General features: G+C 52.7%; 3 protein-coding genes across 3 annotated transcripts; 2 read left to right on the top strand and 1 right to left on the bottom strand.

Moving 5' to 3' along the window:
• Positions 1 to 36: 36 nt before the first annotated feature.
• PG985_008655 (Glycerophosphoryl diester phosphodiesterase family-domain-containing protein) lies at positions 37 to 3643 on the top strand (the record flags this gene model as incomplete). The annotated part of the gene is made up of 3 exons (XM_066828423.1): positions 37 to 172; positions 241 to 3428; positions 3491 to 3643. 3 exons carry the CDS (start codon positions 37 to 39, stop codon positions 3641 to 3643), a joined length of 3477 nt encoding a protein of 1158 aa, XP_066683335.1.
• A 666-nt stretch (positions 3644 to 4309) lies between these two features.
• Positions 4310 to 6864, top strand: PG985_008656 (ATP-dependent metallopeptidase HflB; the record flags this gene model as incomplete). Its single annotated transcript, XM_066828424.1, has 3 exons — positions 4310 to 5302; positions 6032 to 6367; positions 6424 to 6864. The coding sequence occupies 3 exons, from the start codon at positions 4310 to 4312 to the stop codon at positions 6862 to 6864; spliced, it is 1770 nt and encodes a 589-aa protein (XP_066683336.1).
• A 3148-nt stretch (positions 6865 to 10012) lies between these two features.
• Positions 10013 to 10960, bottom strand: PG985_008657 (c2h2 finger domain containing protein; the record flags this gene model as incomplete). Its single annotated transcript, XM_066828425.1, has 1 exon — positions 10013 to 10960. The coding sequence occupies one exon, from the start codon at positions 10958 to 10960 to the stop codon at positions 10013 to 10015; it is 948 nt and encodes a 315-aa protein (XP_066683337.1).
• Positions 10961 to 19442: the final 8482 nt, after the last annotated feature.

Consider the following 19442-nt stretch of genomic DNA (forward strand, 5'->3'; position numbering starts at 1 on the left):
CTCGGCCGCGGTCGGACCCTTGCTCAACCATACGACATGAAGTTTGGCCGAAATCTTCCGAGGAACCAAGTCCCCGAGTGGGCGGCTTCGTACATCAACTACAAGGGCTTGAAGAAGCTGATCAAGGCGGCTGCTGCCACGGCGACGGCGGGGGAGAACGCAGATCTAGCAGGTGGGCAATAACCCTCCTCGGGCGTTTACCGAGGTCGTCCGCTTGGTCAACCTAACCCTTCCCCACAGAGTTCTTCTTCGCGCTGGACCGCAACCTCGAGGATGTCGACGAGTTCTACAACAAGAAGTTTGCCGAAGCGCACCGCCGCGTAAAGCTTCTCCAAGACCGATACGGCAGAAGCCCCGAAGTCATATCCGACTTGGACGATGACGAGGTCGAAGAGCTGATGGGCGCCCTTCTCGAGCTGCGAAATCAGCTGAGAAACCTCCAGTTCTTCGGCGACATCAACCGCCGGGGTTTCGTCAAGATTACGAAAAAGCTGGACAAGAAGATTCCCGCCAACACGACCACCCAGCACCGCTATATCACCACCAAGGTAGACCCCAAACCGTTTGCCAAGGACCACACTGCCGTCAGGCTCGTCAACGAAATCAACAAGTGGCTGTCCGTCTTGGGCGACTCGCAAAATCTGGACGACAACGCATCAGACAGATCCGCGCGCTCTGCGCGATCCCTTGGCCGAGCATCTGTCAAGGCCAGGTTGGACATCCCCCAGGCTACACTTGAGATGGTCGATCAAGCTATAAGATCGGACGATGTTGCCGGTTTGCAAAAATGTTTGACCGACGCAAACCTAGTCAGCCTGGATCCCGCCCCGCAGGCGATGCTGCTCAACAACCTGCAGCGTTCCATCTCCTCCCGCTCAAAGGCGTGTATTGCGTACTTACTACAACAAGTCAAGTTTCTGGAGGAAGTCGATGATCTGAACGATCGCAATTGCATCCACCGCCTTGTCATCCAGATTGGCCGAAGTAAGTCGGCAGATGCTGGCGATACCGACTCCAATACCGTCTCTTTCCCTGTGGGCTCTCACTTCAACAGCCATTACGCAACTCCTGCCGGTCGCCCAGAAAACGGAGTCAAGGAAAATCTGCTAGGCAAGGACGATGAGGCTGTGCAGATTCTCATGTATGTCCTCGACTGCTTGCAGCCTGAGCAACGACAAGCTCTTGCGAAAAGAGACTCCTTGGGCCGCTTGCCACTGCACTACGCGGCGCAATTCGGGTTCGTCGTACTCTGCCAAATAATCATGTCCAAGATGCAAGAATGGGGCCAGTTTGAGGTCGAGAGCGGCATTGACGCCCCTGAATGGCAAGATAAGGAGGGCAATGCGCCACTTCATCTTGCTGTGATTGGTGGCCATCCTCTTACAACCAAGGCCCTGCTCGAAGGGGAAAACTGGCGTGGAGGTAGCTCGACAGTCGCACACTCTCGCGGCGATGTTTCCAAGTCAAGTGTTGTCCTCGCCATAGCGGTGAAATCCAACTTCACGAACATCGTAAAGATGCTTGTTGAAGCCGGAGTAGACATCAACTGGCAGGATGAGACGGGAGAAACTGCCATGCACATCGCTGCTAGGTTCGGCCATGTTGACATCGTCCAAATCCTCCTCGACGGTACGGATGGGCAAAGAGTTAACCTGGAACTCGCCGAGAAGTCTTTCGCCTGGACGCCCCTGCATATTGCGGCTGTGGACGGGCATCTACCTGTGGCTCAGCTTTTGGTGGAAGCCGGAGCTGAAGTCAACAAAATGGACTCTTTTGGGTGGACGGCCAAGGAACACGCTGCCCTCCGTGGCCATATGCCAATTGCTGATCTACTCTTGGAGAACATGGACCCTGAGACGTTGGGAAGCGCACCTGACGATCCGGAGCCTCCTTCCAAGAATGGCACTTCACCCACAGAAACGTCATCGCTGGATGATCGACGCTCGAATGGCAGCACACGCACCGCAGAGCCTGTCAAGTCTTTCGGTCATCGTTACCTGAAAGACTCCAGCTTGGTTCTGGTCAGTCTGGGGTCCATGGACATACGCAAGAGCACAGAAGGTGTCAAGCTGGATCGTGTGCCCTTGGCAGAGGCTCATAATAACCAATTGGACACTGCCCTCTCGGTTGTGATTTCGGCCCAGGGCGCCACTGGTGAGCCTACGATCATTGATCTTCCGGTCCACGACAATATCTCAACAGAGCCTATCCTGTTCCATACGCAGAGCATTTCCAAGGTCAAGCTTATGTTCGACATCGTGCCCACATACTCTGGAAACGAGAAGCATAAGGTTGGACGAGGAGTCGCTCTGCTTTCTTCTGTACGCCCCACCCTGGGCAGTAACCGCATGAGTCTCCAAGGCGACGTTTGCGTACCAATCATGGCGGCAAACCTAGAGGTTATCGGAACCGTCAACTTCAACTTCTTGGTCATCACCCCCTTCTCGCATCCTAACATGGAAGTCAACTCCCAGCAAACATATTGGAAGAAGATGTCATCGACTATGGTTTTCGGCCACCGAGGCCTTGGTAAGAACGTCGCCACCAACAAGTCGTTGCAGCTCGGAGAAAACACGATCCCCTCCTTCATCGCGGCAGCCAATCTTGGAGCCAACTACGTCGAGTTTGATGTACAACTCACCAAAGATCACGTGCCAGTCATTTACCACGACTTTTTGGTCAGTGAGACTGGCATAGACGCGCCTGTGCACACCTTGACGCTGGAGCAGTTCTTGCATATCAACCCAGAAGCCAAACCGCGCAGTAACGGGCAAGAGGCAGCCAAGAAGACCACGGTCGGAAGGAACATCCGCAGTAATTCTCCTGGGCCACGCCAACGATCTCTCTCCATGGGCTTTGCTGGCGAGGGTAATGGGGAGCTTGATGAACGCATGAAGCACACTCGAGACTTCAAGGAGAAAGGTTACAAGGGCAACTCGCGCGGAAACTTTATCCAGGCACCCTTTGCTACGTTGGAGGACCTCTTCCGAGAACTTCCAGAAAGTGTCGGGTTTAACATTGAGTTGAAGTATCCGATGCTTCACGAGAGTGAGGAGCACGACATGGACATCTACGCCGTGGAACTCAACTCCTTCTGCGACACGGTCCTTGCCAAGGTCTATGACTTGGCCAAAACCCGCAATCTCATCTTCAGCAGTTTCAACCCCGATATCTGCCTGTGCCTCAGCTTCAAGCAGCCGAGTATACCCATTATGTTCCTGACGGACGCCGGTTGTTCGCCCGTGGGCGATATCCGAGCAAGCAGTCTGCAGGAGGCTGTGCGGTTCGCCAGCCGCTGGAACTTGCTCGGCATTGTCACTGTCGCGCGACCGCTGATCAACAGCCCGCGCCTCGTACGAGTTGTCAAGCAGAGCGGTTTGGTGTGCGTCAGCTACGGAGCTCAGAACAACGATCCCGTCCTTGTCCAGGTAAGCCCATACAAGACACGACTCACAAAATCTGTTTCCTTTACTAACAGTTACCCGTATAGCGACAAGTCAAGGAGGGCATTGATGCGGTCATTGTTGATAATGTGCTGGCTATTCGCAAGGGTCTCACAAAGGAAGACGCTGCTAGGAGCGCACAGGTCATGCTGGATGGTTCCCAGGCGTTGAAGAACGCTGTGGCGGAAGTAACGGCATAGAGGGGCGCCGGTAGTGCCCCAATTGCAGCTTCGTCCGTTGACCTACGGTGTTACTGTACGTAAAAAAAGACGTTAGAGATGAATTCCCTGCATACATAGTTCCCGGCTGTAGCTGCTGCTGCTGAGGCGTGCTTGCCAATGCCTCTTGGACGAGTCTCACAAATGATGTCAGAATGAATTGCTGCGAGTCTTTTACACTTCGATCAAGGTGAAATAGGTTACAACATACGTCAAGGAAGCACTTGGATGTGATGTGATATCCGCGCTAAACTTGAAATGGTCGATTAGTAATAAGCGCTAAACGTTCCTTCCGCGGGCCATATTCTGCCGTCGCCATCGTCACTACCTACCCATCCATCCCGAGTCTTTACCCCAGTCACGACTCTCCAGACCCCAAGAGTGAGTTGCAGTACTTCCTAGGCGCTGGGGGAAACAATGTTGCCTTCTCATTCAATCTTCCCCATACGATTATCTCGATAGTCCATACCATTGGAAGCGACTGCGATTGTCGCCGCCCGGGGCAGCCCGCTTCGCCTTGATCATAGGCCCATTTCGATTACTTTCCATCCACTGCCCGCCTCTACCTTCAAAATCATCACCACCATTCAAATTTTGACACAATTGCACTAGGAGCCGCCCGACCTCGGGTCGACAACGCTGTGCATTATGGCGTTTCAAGCGCCGACCCTTCCGAGCCTCGCCGCTGCAACCACCGAGCTTTGGCCCTCGATGGCTACCACTCTGCTCATGCCCTTCCGGGCGCCGTCATCGCCTCTGAGCCAGATGCGGTCCAAGGCTGAGTTGAATTGGTCAGCTACCACGACGCGGTCGCACGCGACCTCGGCTGTGCAACCCGCCAAATTCGAGCTGCCTGAGTTCCTCCGCGACCCTCGAGTCGAGTCTGCTCTTGTCCGGGCTGCGCCCGCCACCCCGCGATACATTCCATCTGTTTTGAACATCCACAACTCCATCTCTGGCATGTCTGGTGGGGCCCTTCTCGCCTCTAACCCGGTTACGCGCCGACTGTACTCTCAGAGTCTCGTCGGCCGTTCTTTCTCTACTACGTCATGGTCCCGCGCATCGGTCTACTCCGGCCCGCTGGTCGGTATAGCTACTGCCCAGCGCCGCTCGATTCAGACCGGAGGCTTGTCCAGAAATCTTCTTGCCCATATGGAACAGACTGCGAACAGAAACCCTACAAGTGCTACCGCTCAGAATGCCTTCTATCAGGCTTTGGTCAAGGCCAACATGCCTGCGATCATTGTTGAACGATACCGCTCCGGACGATTTGCCTCCAATGCCGCTGCCGATGAAGCCTACGAAAAGGCTTTGTCGCTGCTGAGCCCCGGTGGCGCCAATGCGAACGAGCTTGTCGAAGACAAACTTCCCGGGGACCTCACGCCTACGCAACTCCAAGCGGTCAAGCAGGCGCTTGCTGCTCGATCTCGTGGTGGAAACCTGGCCGTGAACAAGACTGCATCGAGCACTGGTGGAAAGGACGGCCCTCTGCATGTGGTTGTTGACGAAAGTTTCGGGAACTCCTTTTTCAGATGGGTCAAGTTCATTCTCTGGTTCTGCCTCATCACCTATCTCAGTCTCGTTATCATTACTATGCTTGTTGAGAGCTTGAGTGTCTTCAAGCGAGCCGGCGGCACCAAGGTTGACAGTGAAGCCAAGGCCGAAAACCAGAAGACCAGGTTTACCGATGTTCACGGTTGTGATGACGCCAAGGAAGAGCTGCAAGAAATGGTCGAGTTTCTGCGCAACCCGGATAAGTTCTCTTCTCTCGGCGGCAAGCTCCCCAAGGGTGTCCTTTTGGTTGGTCCTCCTGGAACCGGTAAGACACTCTTGGCACGAGCCGTCGCGGGCGAAGCCGGAGTCCCTTTCTTCTACATGTCTGGCAGTGAATTCGATGAGGTCTACGTTGGTGTTGGCGCTAAAAGGGTTCGAGAACTCTTTGCCGCTGCCAAGGCAAAATCCCCGTCCATCGTTTTCATTGACGAGCTTGATGCTATTGGCGGCAAGCGAAACGCTCGGGATGCCACTTACGTCAAGCAGACGTTAAACCAGCTCCTCACTGAACTTGACGGTTTTGATCAGAGCAGCGGTGTGATTATCATGGCTGCTACCAACTTTCCCCAATCTCTGGACAAGGCATTGACGCGCCCCGGTCGTTTCGACCGCCATGTAAACGTGGAACTGCCTGATGTTCGTGGCCGCCTTGCGATTCTCCAGCACCATGCCAAGAGGGTCAAGGCTTCCAAAGACGTTGACCTGAAGGCTATCGCCATGACTACTAGTGGTCTTTCGGGAGCCGAGCTCGAGAACATTGTCAACCAGGCAGCCGTGCACGCGAGTCGGGCCAAGGCATCATTTGTCTCTATCAAGGACTTCGACTGGGCCAAGGACAGAGTTATCATGGGAGCCGAGCGCAAGACTATGATCATTACCCCTGAGGAGAAGAGGATGACAGCTTATCACGAAGCTGGCCATGCTTTGCTCATGCTGTGGAGCGGAGAGGCGAAGAGCGCAGCCAGCTCTCTCTACAAGGTTACCGTCTTGGCCCGTGGCCCTTCTCTTGGGCACACTGCCCCCCTTCCGCAGATGGACAAGTACTCCTTCTCGGTTCAAAACTACCGCTCCATGATCGATGTTGCCCTCGGTGGCAAACTGGCCGAGGAAATCGTCTATGGCGTGGACAACGTGAGCAGTGGTGCTTCTAGCGTAAGTTGATGCAGTGAAAGATGGTATGGTACAATCTACTAACAACACGTGCTCAGGATCTCAAGAGCGCAACGCATACTGCTTTCACCATGGTCGCAGCTCTAGGCATGTCCAGCAAGCTGGGACACATGGACTACGCCAGTAGATACGAGAACCTCAGCAGTGAAACCAAGGCCCAGATCGAGGCCGAGGTGCAGCGCATCTTGAACGAGTCGTACGAACGCTGCAGAAAACTGCTCACGGAACGTCGCAAGGAGCTTGATCTGCTCGCACAAGCTCTGGTCGAGTACGAGACGCTTGACAAATCCGAAGTTGAGAAGGTGATACGGGGAGAGAAGCTTCCGGATCGTATCTCTGTGCCTAAGGGGCCCATGGTTGTTCCGGTACCAGAAAAGACGCCAGCCCCTGGCCTACCGTCGCCCGGTGGTAGCGGTGGCGGTCAACAACCTCCCCCGCCGCCCCCAGCTCCACCAGCCCCTGGCGGATTCCCATCCTGAGTGACTGGCCAGTTCACGCAAGTCATGAATAGGAAAGGAAAGGAAAAATTATCGGTTGGGCTTGCGGGGTATGGGAAAGACTTGTAGATTTGAGCCTTTCCTTACGGCTAAAGAGAGCATGGAGTAACGGGACACAGTTTTTTTTTAGATTGCGCTACGATGGTCGGGCAATGTAGGCTTCCGTGCAGGGCAGCCTCTTCACCCCAAGGAGGAGTTTGGAGAGAGTTGCTCGGAGCGCTCTTGACGATTCGGGGGATGGGGAGCTCTTCCAAAGCAGCGATCGTTTTACGAATGATGTTGTGTCAGCGACTGCAAAATGAGAAAAAGCACATGTGGCTTGGCCACGGAGCTGGTTTCCACAGCATTATGGGCAGGCAATAATCATCGGGTAAATAACGGAACGGGGTCATGCCCACAGACGGCCAGGCTCTCGCCAGCGACGCATCATGCATCATCCCCCTCGAGGGGGTCTCTTGAAAGTCCTTTTTATGGCATTCAGTGTAAAGGTAGTTTTTTCTTCTTTTGTGCGGTTTTGGGTTGTGTAAGACAGAACACAATATATCCCTCGCCTCTGCAGTATGTACGTTTATGTCAGCAAATTCCCCCTTCGAGTGACACAGAAAGCGGGAGAGCTCTCGTTGATTGATGTGTGATGTGTGACGCGACGTGACACGACGCTGACGACGACGTCTGATGGTCTGTGTAAACAGGCGACGACGGCGGACGGGAAGCCGGTGAGATGATCCGTTGTTGCTGATACGATGAGAATACATAGGCTGCTATTACTATGGGATCTCGCTGGGTATATTGCGCTCCGCGTTTCAGACACACAAGCTTTGCAAATAGCCGCCGGCATAGGCGACCGCGCCCGTCCTATTGATTTCGCGTGCAGGCGTTATTTTGCTCACAACAGGGACCATTCCGCCTATTCCGCGCGCACTTTGTTGTTTGGAGCCGGCCCGTCTACCCTGATGGCCGACCAACTTTGTCACGCTTTCTTATAGCAAACCAGCCACCAGGCAGGCAAGCGAGAATACCGCATCTCACCAAGCCAAGATCGTCTATCTGCCTGTCTTCTTCACCATGCATGAGACGGTGGGCTTAATATCGTGACGGGTGTAGTGATGGCATGTCCAAATCCCATGAAAACACCCCCATCTCCGCCCAGCCACTCACTCGCTCCCTTTCCTCTTCTTCTACCCCCTTCCCCCCGGGTCACTACCTCTTTCTTCTTCCTCTTCTGAGATTGAGTTGAGGGGAGAGAAAGGGGGAAGAGGGACTCGTCTATCCGTCCGTTTGTTCGCTCGTTGTGCTTATGCAACCCTCTCTCCCTCCCTCATGTCCACGAGAAGGGAAAAGGCCTCTCTGCGATAGTGTCCGGAGAGACAAAAAAAGCGGCTACTTGCTCTCCGTTCGGCCGATGAGTCCTAGTTGGAGAAGGCCGTTCGTCACTGAGCAAGTCTGTTCTTTTTCTTCCTCCTTCTCCCCCTTGCCCGAAGAAGGATGGGCATATGCAGCTCTGCCCGCCTCTTCTTCTCTTGCCTAAGACGTATGCAACGAGCAAAACAGACTGCTTCAAATCCATTCAAGATGTCAGTTGAACAATCCTCGTCTCAGGAAAACATCAAGTTCATATTCAGGAACGCGTTATGTAGTTGAAGGACTATTGATACACATATCCAGGGTCTCGTTTCAATCAATTCATCAAAAGAAAATTCGGCCGTTCAAAACAACTCTTGATCTCTCCTTCTCCATGCTTTGGTCCATATGTCCATGTATTCAGAAAAGGGAAGCATCGTCTTCTCAACTGAAGAAGCTTCAGACAAACGTCGAAATTTCAGCCACGTCACCGCACCATCTCTCTTTCTCTTACATTGAGCTCCGCCCTTTCATCAACTTCGTCAACGTCCTCCACAAATGGTATCAATCCCCCTGATGAACCAGAGCCCTCTCTCCAGCCTCAAGATACGAAAACAATCAAGAACAAAAGGAAACAAGACAGAGAGGATGGCTGCCGAGGAAACGTCAAAGCACGCCACCGAAGATGAAATCCATAAACCCAAAATGCCGTTCACTTTTTTTCTTCTTCTGCCAAGTCATCATTTTCCAATGAGACCACTATTGTTACATGGGTACGACCCGAGCTGCCCCTGATCTGTCCTTAGACGAACCCTTCGATCTTCCTCAGCCTCGCCGGCTCGTTTCCTCCGCTCGGTACCCCGCTCTCGTCGATTAATAAATTGCGCATTACATCGTTCAATCAAATTAGGAGCTGTCCACGGCGGAAAAGGGAGACAGACATGGGAGATATGCCGGTGCCTTCGTGGTCGATAAAGATGAACCCGCCCTCCCGTGAATCAGTCTGGTTGACCTCTCTGCTCCGAATTACTATGCCGTGGGTTGTTGTTCATGAGGAGTGAAAAGTCGGTATGGGTTCATGCGCCAGGAAATATGTTCCTCGTGGTCTTCGTGGGGTTACTGGGTTTGGAACCGCACAACATCTACCCAGCGAAGAGATGCCAATCAAAACAAGAGATATTAAGCAGCCTTGGTGAGCGCCAAGGCAAGAAACATGACGGAAAATCAACGAGTGCCGCCCGGCCTGATGTGAGAAAGATGGATGATGCCGAAAATCAATGTGCAATGCACGCTGCCCAATGATGGAATTAAGGTGAGTGGTGCAGAGCGACCAAAGGAACGACGCTGCCAGGTGGTGATGGCGTCGAGTTGTATTAAGATATGCCAGGCTGTTTGTTTCCGGGAAGCACGGCAACACTGCATGTGCGACGGCCGGGTTCGGAAAACAATTAGAAACAGCGCGAGCGTCGTGCGATGACTTGGCTCGTTGGGGATAGTGAGCGTTACATGCTCATGGGTCGCCAGAAAAGCAAGGACAAGGGGTGTGAAACCCACATCCTCACCCGATCGAAATCATACGGTGCTGTAAGCCCGCGGTATATGGTCGCTGATGCAGGAACATGAATGAGGCGCTAACGATGGTACTGGGTGTTGTACAAAAGTCTCAAAGGACTTCTCGAAATTACTATATGCCGCTAATGGTGGCCAATGGCGGTGGTGGGTATCGTTGGGGTAGACCATCATACGAATGAGGTCCGGGGAAGCTTTCAACAAGTCCGCTTTCATTCCATTACATGGTTTCGAGCCGGGCGCTGGGCATTTGCATCGATGGGTCGTCGAAATCCGGCTTGATGGCCCACGGGTCATAGACTCCCGAGCCGTATGTGGGCAGTTGGCCGATGGTTGCCACTTCCACCGGGGCTTGGTAGGCCACGCCGTTGTACCAGTGCTCCTCTTGCTGCGAAGTGGGCGCTTGCGAGGGAACAGCTTGGGAGGCGGGAAGAGGCTGCGGCATCTGCTGGGCGTATTGCACCATCGGCTGTTGCGGGGGGTGCTCTACCACTGGTGATGTGCTGTGCAGGGCGTAAGTCGCAGTCTGGGCCGGCTGGTGGGTGTAGAAGCCATCTTGGTGGGCAGAGGGGCTGCGGCCCGATGCGGGCGAGAAAGTGCTCGGGCTACTCTGGATCGATCCACCAAGCCCGGCAGCAGTGTATGGAATCTCCAGCGGCAAGCGCTCGACTTGCTGCCTCGGTACCTGGTATGCTGACATTGGGTTTGTGTTGAGTGTGGCCACGCCGGGGTTGCTATGTTCAGTGACATAGTATGAGTGCTGTGGCATGCTGGTCGTCCGGTGGAGCATCTGTGCGCCGGGGTGTTGCTGTTGGTGATGCTGTTGATGCTGGTGTTGGTGCTGGTGCGCTTGTTGTTGTTGTTGCTGCTGCTGCTGTTGCTCCTGTATCGACTGCCCATGGTACTCATGTGGCCCCGAGGAGACGCTGTGCCGGTGGTTGAATTGTTGCATGCCGTACCCAAGGTGTTGGCCGAAGTCGGCAAAAGAAGCGGCTCGGTGAAGACTGTGGCCATGGACACCAGGATGCAAGCTCATGCTTTGTGGCCATTGCATCGCCGACAACCTAGGTGTCGTCGGTGACTCGCCTCCATCCGACTCGGAGGTACAATCGTCTATTTCAGAGGAGTGGATGCCTCGTTGGTGAGAGCGTCGTTGGTGCTTAACCATCGTGGTCTTCCGGCAAAAGCTCTTCAAACATCCTTCGTGGGCGCACTTGTATGGCCGCTTGCCCGTATGGATTCGACGATGACGCGCAAGACTCGATGACTATCATTGGAGTTAGCAAGGTAATGGGTTCGGCCGGCCAGTTCTGGTTCTGATGACTTACGTCTGAGAAGCGTTTTCCGCAGCCGATGTGTTGGCACTGATGAGGTTTCTCGCCAGTATGAGTGCGAATGTGAACTGTCAGGGCACTCCGTTGGATGAAGCTCTTTCCACAGCCGGGGGTGACACAAGAGTACGGTCTCTCGTTTGTGTGTATGCGGTAGTGCCGTTGCAGATCCGATTTACGATTGAAGCTCTGTGTTCTGTGTAAGCCAAATGAATGACAGCAGGACTAACAGAGCCCGCGTCTGTATGTCAACATACCTTATTGCAAGATTGCCAGTCACACTGGAAGGGGCGAGCCGTAGGCTCATTCTCCACAAGTTCCATCAACTCCATCTCTTCGGTTGCTGTATAACAAGAACCGAGTTCCGAAAACAAAGTATCTGGGCGAGCAGATTCGCAGCTCTTATAAAGCCTTAGGGATGTTAGGTTAGTGGGGAAGTCTTGGACCAGGTGAGGCAGCTGAGGAGGCGAGAGAACAGGGGTAGCTTTTGATGGTTTGGGAGTGGACTCGAAGTGGAGGACACCCTTGCTCGGAACGGTATGGAAGCCGGATCTGATCAATGCAACGCTGTAGGATGAAGTCTATGCGTTTCCTAGCGATGTCGTCCCAAATATTATCGTGTTGATGTTTGACCAGGTAATGGACAGGGGCTGCGGGCAAAAAGGCAATGAATGTGGAAGACACCGTGCAGCGTCCAGCGCAGAAAATAAGGGCAACGGCTGGGTCCTTTCTGGGGTATTAACTTCCAAGGAAGGGACGGAGGAGTGAGGAATATATGACGAGGGACTGGGTGTGATGACAGGGCAATGCAACAAAGAGGCCAAGAGCGCTGAGTGTTTATTATACACGGCGGCCTGAAGAAGACGTGTAAGTGGGGGTTGTGTGTCGGAAGGAAGAGGCGCTGGCCAGTCTGATATATCGTGAAAAGAGAGACGACCGGCAACCGGGGGAGCAGATGGTGATTTGTTTAAAAAAAAGGTGGTCCCAACTTACAGGGAGAAACAGAGGCCTTCCGCGCACGAGCACTAGAGGAAGAATACGTCGAAGTCGTAAATTAGCAGTCGAGGGGTGACTAATGCTGTGGACGAGCTAGGTAGCTCGACTAGTGAGTGAGATGATGGCTGATGTGCGTCCTGCAGGAACAACGGAAGCGTATGTGAGCCAAAGTGGAAAGCTGGGCTGAGTGGCGCGTATGGCCTTCTGTTTCGAAATCCAGGAACAGGAAGGCGGCGTGTGTTAGGTTCCGGAAACGAGAAGCATAATTGGCCCTAGTAGATAGACACAGCTGGACGATCACCGGACTTCTGAGCGCTCAGATCTGGGACGTTGAGAAACCGGAGATTCTGCTAGTCTGCAAATATTCCTTGGTCTGAAAGTATGATGTGTGGGAAGACCAGAAGGTAGCAGTAGGGCAAATAGTGCCTATGTTCTGGCTCTGAACCGTCTCACCCGTTGAGAACACACTGGGGTTTCCGCGTCGATGTCCAATTGGGCTACTCGAGGGGGGTCCAGGAAACACAGGCGGTTCCCTTCTTCAGACCTGTGGGTGGGCTGATCTCTAATGTTTGTCTGAGATGGAGATATGTTCGAATGGTTCTGCGTCAGAAGCGGAATATTGACTCGCTAGAGCGTTCCTGACTGGTGGTTGATACTTGGCCGGAAAGGTAAATCCACGAGGTGATGACGGTAAGACGGGATGGTCTTATCTCGTGTTGCTGAGTCGGAGGTGTTGACAGGACGACTGCTTGAGGGAACTTGTTGTTGTGGAAGTAGGTAGTGGTAGTGGTGGTAGACCAGGCCAAAGAAAGCTCGATGGCGTCCTTGGGGATTTAATAAGTAGTCCGGGCCTAGGAACCAAGAGGAGGTTTATCGTAGGTGCTTATAGGAGGACCCGCCAAGGAGCAATTTGAAGAGGGCCCTATAACCCAGGCTGATATATATCAGACAGAATTGTACCCGTCCCTGATGGGGTCTGGTTTGAACGAGGGTCGCGGCTGGCTGATACAGAGATACTTTGCCGGTGTTCCTCTTGGGTAGGTACTATAGAACGAGGGAAAGAGAGGGACTGTGGAGTCCTGTCGATCGAGAAAAGAATCAGAATGCTCGAGCACCAGGAGGAGCCAGTGGGTTGTGTGTGCCTGGGCAGCTAACAATCTAGTTGAAGGGGGTTTCGAGGCGGGCAAGTACAAGCAGTAGCAGCAGATGGCGTGTACTGTACCTGGTGGGAAAGCAGGCTTAGACCAGCGGCGATCTCCTCGGGAACAATGAGAGAGATATGTGGGCTCCTGGATCAGAACGTGGCAGGCGGCAGCTGACGAGATCAAAAAGGTATAGCGTTGAGATTAAATGTCGAGTAATTATTGATCGGGGAAGCAAGACGTGTGAGTACTGCTACTTGAGTACTCCCAGTAACTGACGAGTGTCCAAGGTGAGGGAGGACGTATTTCTGGGGACGCCCCTGGTCCTCTCACACGCTCACTCTCTCTTGTCTGAGCCTTTGATGTGTGTAGAAGTACATTCACTAGGGAGAGATGGGTCTGTGTTGTTGGAAAGTCCGTGAGTTCTTGGATGGCGTGTAGCCTACAAAACGGTCGAGCCCCGGGTTGGTTGTGGGTAGCAAGTCACCAGCATGTAGCCAAAGGGACGGCTAATAAAGTAGCTTTCAGGGTGTCGTGTTATGCGATGCGATGCGATGCGCCGGTAGTTGGAGCGAAGAATGCTGCTTGGCTGGAAGAAGAAAAGAACAACCTTAGTTCAGTTGCAACGGCGGCTGGTATTTGTTGTTTGGCGATGCGATGCGATGCGATGCGATGCCGAGGAGTGGGAGCCGGGCTCCTCTGGAAGAGAAACAGGTGTAACGAGCGGTAATAATAATAGCTTCGGACTGTACTGGCCAGAGAATTCAAGAAACAACGTAGCTGTATGATCTACATATTAATAGGTCAAGTCAATAGGTAACATGCAGTCAGTAGTAGGTATGTAGGCAATATGGCCTGTCTCTCTCTCTCTCTCTCTCTCTCTGTTTCTCTCTCACAATTCCTCAGAGCCGTCAGAGGCACTCAAGTGCACCCCCGTCAACCCTAGACCGGGTAGTTCCCTGCGCGCCCCTGCCCTGCCTTACGTGGGTACAGAGGTACATGGTTTTCACCTTCTTCAGCAGCAGTTCGTCTGGCTTCTGCTTCTGGGCGGGGGCGCACATGGTTAGAGGATGGGAAGGGGTCGGAGGCAGGAGGAGGAGGGACCGGTGTGTACCGGCAAAGCAATCCCTCGAGCTACAAAGTCTTAGCCTACAGGTACTTGAAAAGGTACATCAAGGCAGGGGGTGGTGGGTGGTCACTGGTGGATGGCGACTGGGATCCATGGGTACCAACCGGCACGCAGGAGGGTCAGGGATGCAGGGATCACTGATAGAAACTGGGGAGGGGTGTACCTCTGTGCCTTTTTCCTTTTTAGTCCCAAAGGCCAAGGCAAGGTACAAGCTGATGGAGCCCGGCTGCATTCGATGCGGGGCAACTTTTTCAGTGACTGCAAGGTGGAGGAGGGTTGGTAGGTACAGGTAGTGCTCAATTGCAGTGGTGCGTAATGTAATGCACCAAGCCAATTTCATTCCCGCCTACGTACTGCTCACCTGGCATGCAACTTCGAGCATCATCGTCGCCATTATTAGGCAAAGACGAGACGAGGTCAGGTCAATCTGCTTCGTCTTGCTGCTACTGCGTGTCTCTCCTGTCACCTGCTGCATGTCACAGTAGGTAATCATAGCCCGCTTCCAGTCTAGCTTGGGGGGTCTCTTCCAGAGAGGCCTGGTGTTTCTGCTGCGTGCCCCGCTCTGCCCTCCTGTTGATTACTTGCATTCGGCCATGGAGCAGCTTAGGGAAAAGAAAACTCTCGTTTGGCATTAGTTGGTGTTCGCGTTAGATGGGCAATGTCGTTCATGGTTCATGTCGGTGAGGCAGGCAGAGATTGGGCATGCTCAATTCCGTTCGATGAATCCAAACAGCAACTCCGTAACGCTGCCACTGTTACTCGCCAGATCCCACTTCTTGCCCACACCAATAAGACAGCCAATATACCGTTATGCTGGCAACAAAACCTAACCCAGCCCAGTGAGGGCTTCTGGGTGCAGGTTAAATCCGATACTCCTGCGCTGCGTGGCTTGTGTACCAAGGTACTTTGCATCGCAGTGGTGGCACATACATCAGCCTTTCACTAATATCAACTCACAACCTCACTCGGGTGGCCGGAAATGGGCCTCAAACAAGATCAACCTGATGAACTGCTAATCCTTGGCCACTTTGCCAATCTGCCGTGATTGTACGTAATCCAACTTGCACCCAATGCTGGAAGACAACGACGACATATGATATGGACCATGAAACTGTAATCATAGGTAGATTGAAGACGCAAAGAGCAATGCCAGTGCCGAATTTTCCCACTTATCGATCCACGCGGATTCCTTAAACTAGTCGCATACCAGAGTAGATGCCAAACAGTTCGTCTCGGAAACTCTATGTACGTCAAGCGGCACGCTTATTCAAAATTGGCAGAAAGAAGATAGCCGGCCACACGCAAAGCGCGGGAGAATTGAGTACATGCATTTGCATATTGCGTCCGTCAAAACGGTTGCGGTGACATCCCCTCCAAGCTCCCAGCAACAAGCTTCAGCAATCACAGTTTGGAGGGGCATTGAGGAAAGAGGGGCCAGACCTACGACATGTTGACACCAAGAATTGATTTTGTGAACTCATGGTACGTTACGTAGGTGGTATAAGGATTCAATCAAATCCATGAATGAGGGGTCTCGTCCTCCAGACGGGGGAGCGGGATGGGGACGGCCGTAGAGGGCGAGGAACAGGCGCACCTCGTCCGATCCCCATCCCATCCACCCAGAAACATACCATCATAACTTGTTTGAGCTACGGCGCCAGTCTACATATGTGCCGCGCCCTCGACTGGAGGAAACAAACTCCAATGACAACGGCCCCAGCCTCTGGCAGACATGCGCATGGCGACATGAATAGGTAACATCGGGCATTATCGCTTGTCTGCGGCCAGTGGCCGATAGAACGCTGCCTGCCGTGTCTGTCTGATTATCCTGAGATTGGGTTAACTCGGTTCCCTTCAGGTGATGCCGTCGAATGGAACCACATCAAACTGCTCTCTGCTGTTGCTGGAACACACTCGGGCTTTCAGGCAGAACAAGAACAGGACATGAGCGCGAAAGAAGTGAGACCCAAGATGGGAGGCCCGTAAAATGGACCCTGGTGAATTCACTACAATGCCAACCTTCAGACTAGACTGTATACACAACAAACACAGCGTGCGTCAACAAGAATTGCGACAGACTTCTCTTCTTTCGAGATATTGGTGGGGTTGACGGAACTCAGAGTGCGGCCGATATCGATAGCATCAATTGCATTGAGCAGCATCATGTGGCTGTACCTCCAATGTCGTTTTACCTAATACTCCCAACATTACACCAATTGATGTAGGTATATTTTATTTTATTCTAATTAGGTACCCTATGCAGCTCAACTGATCAATCTTAGCATTGCTAACATCATCAGGTCCAGTGATCTCTCGTTCCTGAAATAAACAAATAAAAAAGGCGTGTTTCCCGCCTGTAACCTCGTTACCCCCCATTGCCTAGGCAGAGCAAGAAGCGCAGGTCACGCAGCTGTTGGTAGGAAGATTAGCACGAAGTATATCGGCGGATTATTAAGTTTGATTCGTCAGAATCACTTCTCAATTGGTTGGTAGCAATGGCCAGGCCAATCAATCTTAACGAACCGTCTCCTATCCCGATAATCCGGTACCGCCAGAAACTAAGCTCACACTGCAATCTGTGCAAGCTTTATTGGTGTCGCAAGCGATCATCTTCTTAGAATTTGGTGTTTCTGCCCTAGATTACGGTAGCTTCGGGTTAGCAGATCGCCATGTTCGCAAGCGAAGAAGGATGAAAGATAGCGGTGCTCTAATTATTATTAGTGGATGGTATGGTATTGTTCTTGTTGTTGTTGTTGTTGTTGTTGTTGTGAGGGCCCAACAGCAAACCTGGCTCATACCTAGCATTGCCTTACATATATACTACCACCTCGATTAAGCAACCGAGATAACCAGAAAGTCGAACGGGAGCGAGCCCAAGAGTTGGCCTTGGCCGGTCACGTCGGTCGGGAGGCAAGCGAAAAAGCTAAAATGATTATTAGGTGGTTTGGACCGGGAACACCCCACCAGCTACAGGGTTCACGACACAATTGTTTAATAAGAAGCAAGAAATCCCATCAGGTACATTCTCTATCCCAATCAGGCAACCTGCTGGCCAGGGCTATTGTTTCAGAGGCTGAGATAGCTAAACCGCAACTAGCTCTCCCGGCCACGCCCACCAATCTGTTGGCGCGAACTACAAGTACGTTGCCCCTCAGTTCTTCTCTTTTCCATCCTAGCAGCTGTTCCGGAACGACCTTCCACCATCCCCAGGACAAGCCACCGCTGCACTTTTGACTCCTTCACCATGGATGTCATAATATACATCACTTAACCTAGACTACGTACTGCACCTGCGCATACACGCCTCCTCCCTCCTGCTTCTCATCCTTTGTGCGTCTCCATCGTATGTTACATCGTTGTTTTATTCGTTTCTGATGTCATCTTGGGCAAACACCACAGCTGTGACTTACTCGGCCAGGTTTATAGTTGTTAGGCAGGCATGCGGAGACATCTAGCGTCGTTTCGAGTCGCTTGATAATGTCGACTACCGCGCTCCTACAGACAAACGCACCACCACTGCCGAGCCGTGACGCATTAAGCACAATCAAGGCATACGATGACACCAGTATCGAGAGGACTTGAGAAGTAGCACACCTCATCCGGCACCACCACTTCACAATGGCTACGGTATACAGAAGAAGAGAAGGTTCAACGACTTTGTGGTTGAAACTCCCAACTGACCTGCACAGAGCAGATCTATGCAATGCGACGTCAGGTAGGTCAGTATATTGGTGGGCTGATGTGCGAAACCCGGCAGTGAGAAGCTTGCACATGGATGAACACCTTATCGCCTCATTCGTTCAATCCCTCTGTTGCAGTAGCATGATTGCCATCAGTCACTACAGGTAACCTCAAGGCCAGGATGTGGCTAGCGAGGTGAGCTGTCAGGTCGTCTGGTTGATATTTATTCTAATAAAGGGAGGGGTTTCCAATGCGAAGAAAAAGCCCGTACGCTTGGCAACTGCAGCGACTGTCACACATCTTTATGACAGGCGTTCTAAAGTTAGCGGCAAGTATTTGGTAAGCCTGGCATAGCCGACCCACGTAAATTAGTGCTCGCCTGAAACCTATGATCCTCGTCACAAATGTACATGTGTAGCTGCAAGCACCGCCAGGAAACTGCACCCAAGCTGCAGTAGTGCTTGACTGGTGAAGGCCTCCTAGCAGATACGAAGCAAGGGGCTTTGGTGAGGGGCAGACATTGCACATATGCAGCTCGTCGGATTGTTTGTCGGAGAGAATTGCGAGATCTAGATTTGATGATCGTGCAGAGGTTGCAGAAAGGAGTCGATTCGCGTTGCTTGTGGTCAAGATAACCTTATACTACCTGCTCCAAACAAACAATGCTGGAAATCTCGGTTGAACCAGCTCGGGCATATACCATTTGGTCCGTTTGTGTGTGCATCCTACTATCTCAGTAGGCTGTGCGTAGCCGGCCATGGTGGCACGAATCAACGGCAGCCAGGGATGAGGCCGATATCGTATCCTTGCTCTTTCCGGGAGCCGGCGCACACCCGCAAAACCCTTCACTTCTGTTTCCTGCTACCATCGTGCCCAAAAACGTCTATGCACGGGTGAGGAGGCACAAGCAGGCAGGAGTGTGACGGACCGAAAGCGCGCCGCATGGCTGCCTCGTACAGGAGGCGCTCTGCACGCCTTATGGTGTCGGATCACGTACTGTTTTTATTAGGTATTTATTTTTTCACGATATGATTAGACGAAGGAAGCAGGCGGCAGGCGGCAAGCGGGTGATTCCTTCTTGGCTCTGTTCAAGCGCCAAAACAGGCTTGAAACAAAAGCACGTCATTTGAGCAAGAACAAATCGAAATGCGGGCGATTGCCTTCGATCTTGCCTCGTGGCAACCACCAGCTCTGGCTCAAACAGAAAAGGCCTCCCGGGGGTAGTTCCGACCTGAACGATCTGCTAACAGGGCCTTCTGGAAGTCAAGTTCATGCCGGCACAACAGCCGAGAGCGGTGAGCGAGCCATTGAATTCCCCTATTCCACAATTGGATTCGGCCATTTGCACTGACCCCCGGTCCATGCCAGCCC

Source organism: Apiospora marii, assembly GCF_038362585.1.
Source record: "Apiospora marii strain CBS 49790 chromosome Unknown utg000005l_segment0_segment0, whole genome shotgun sequence".
NCBI classification, from domain to species: domain Eukaryota; kingdom Fungi; phylum Ascomycota; class Sordariomycetes; order Amphisphaeriales; family Apiosporaceae; genus Apiospora; species Apiospora marii.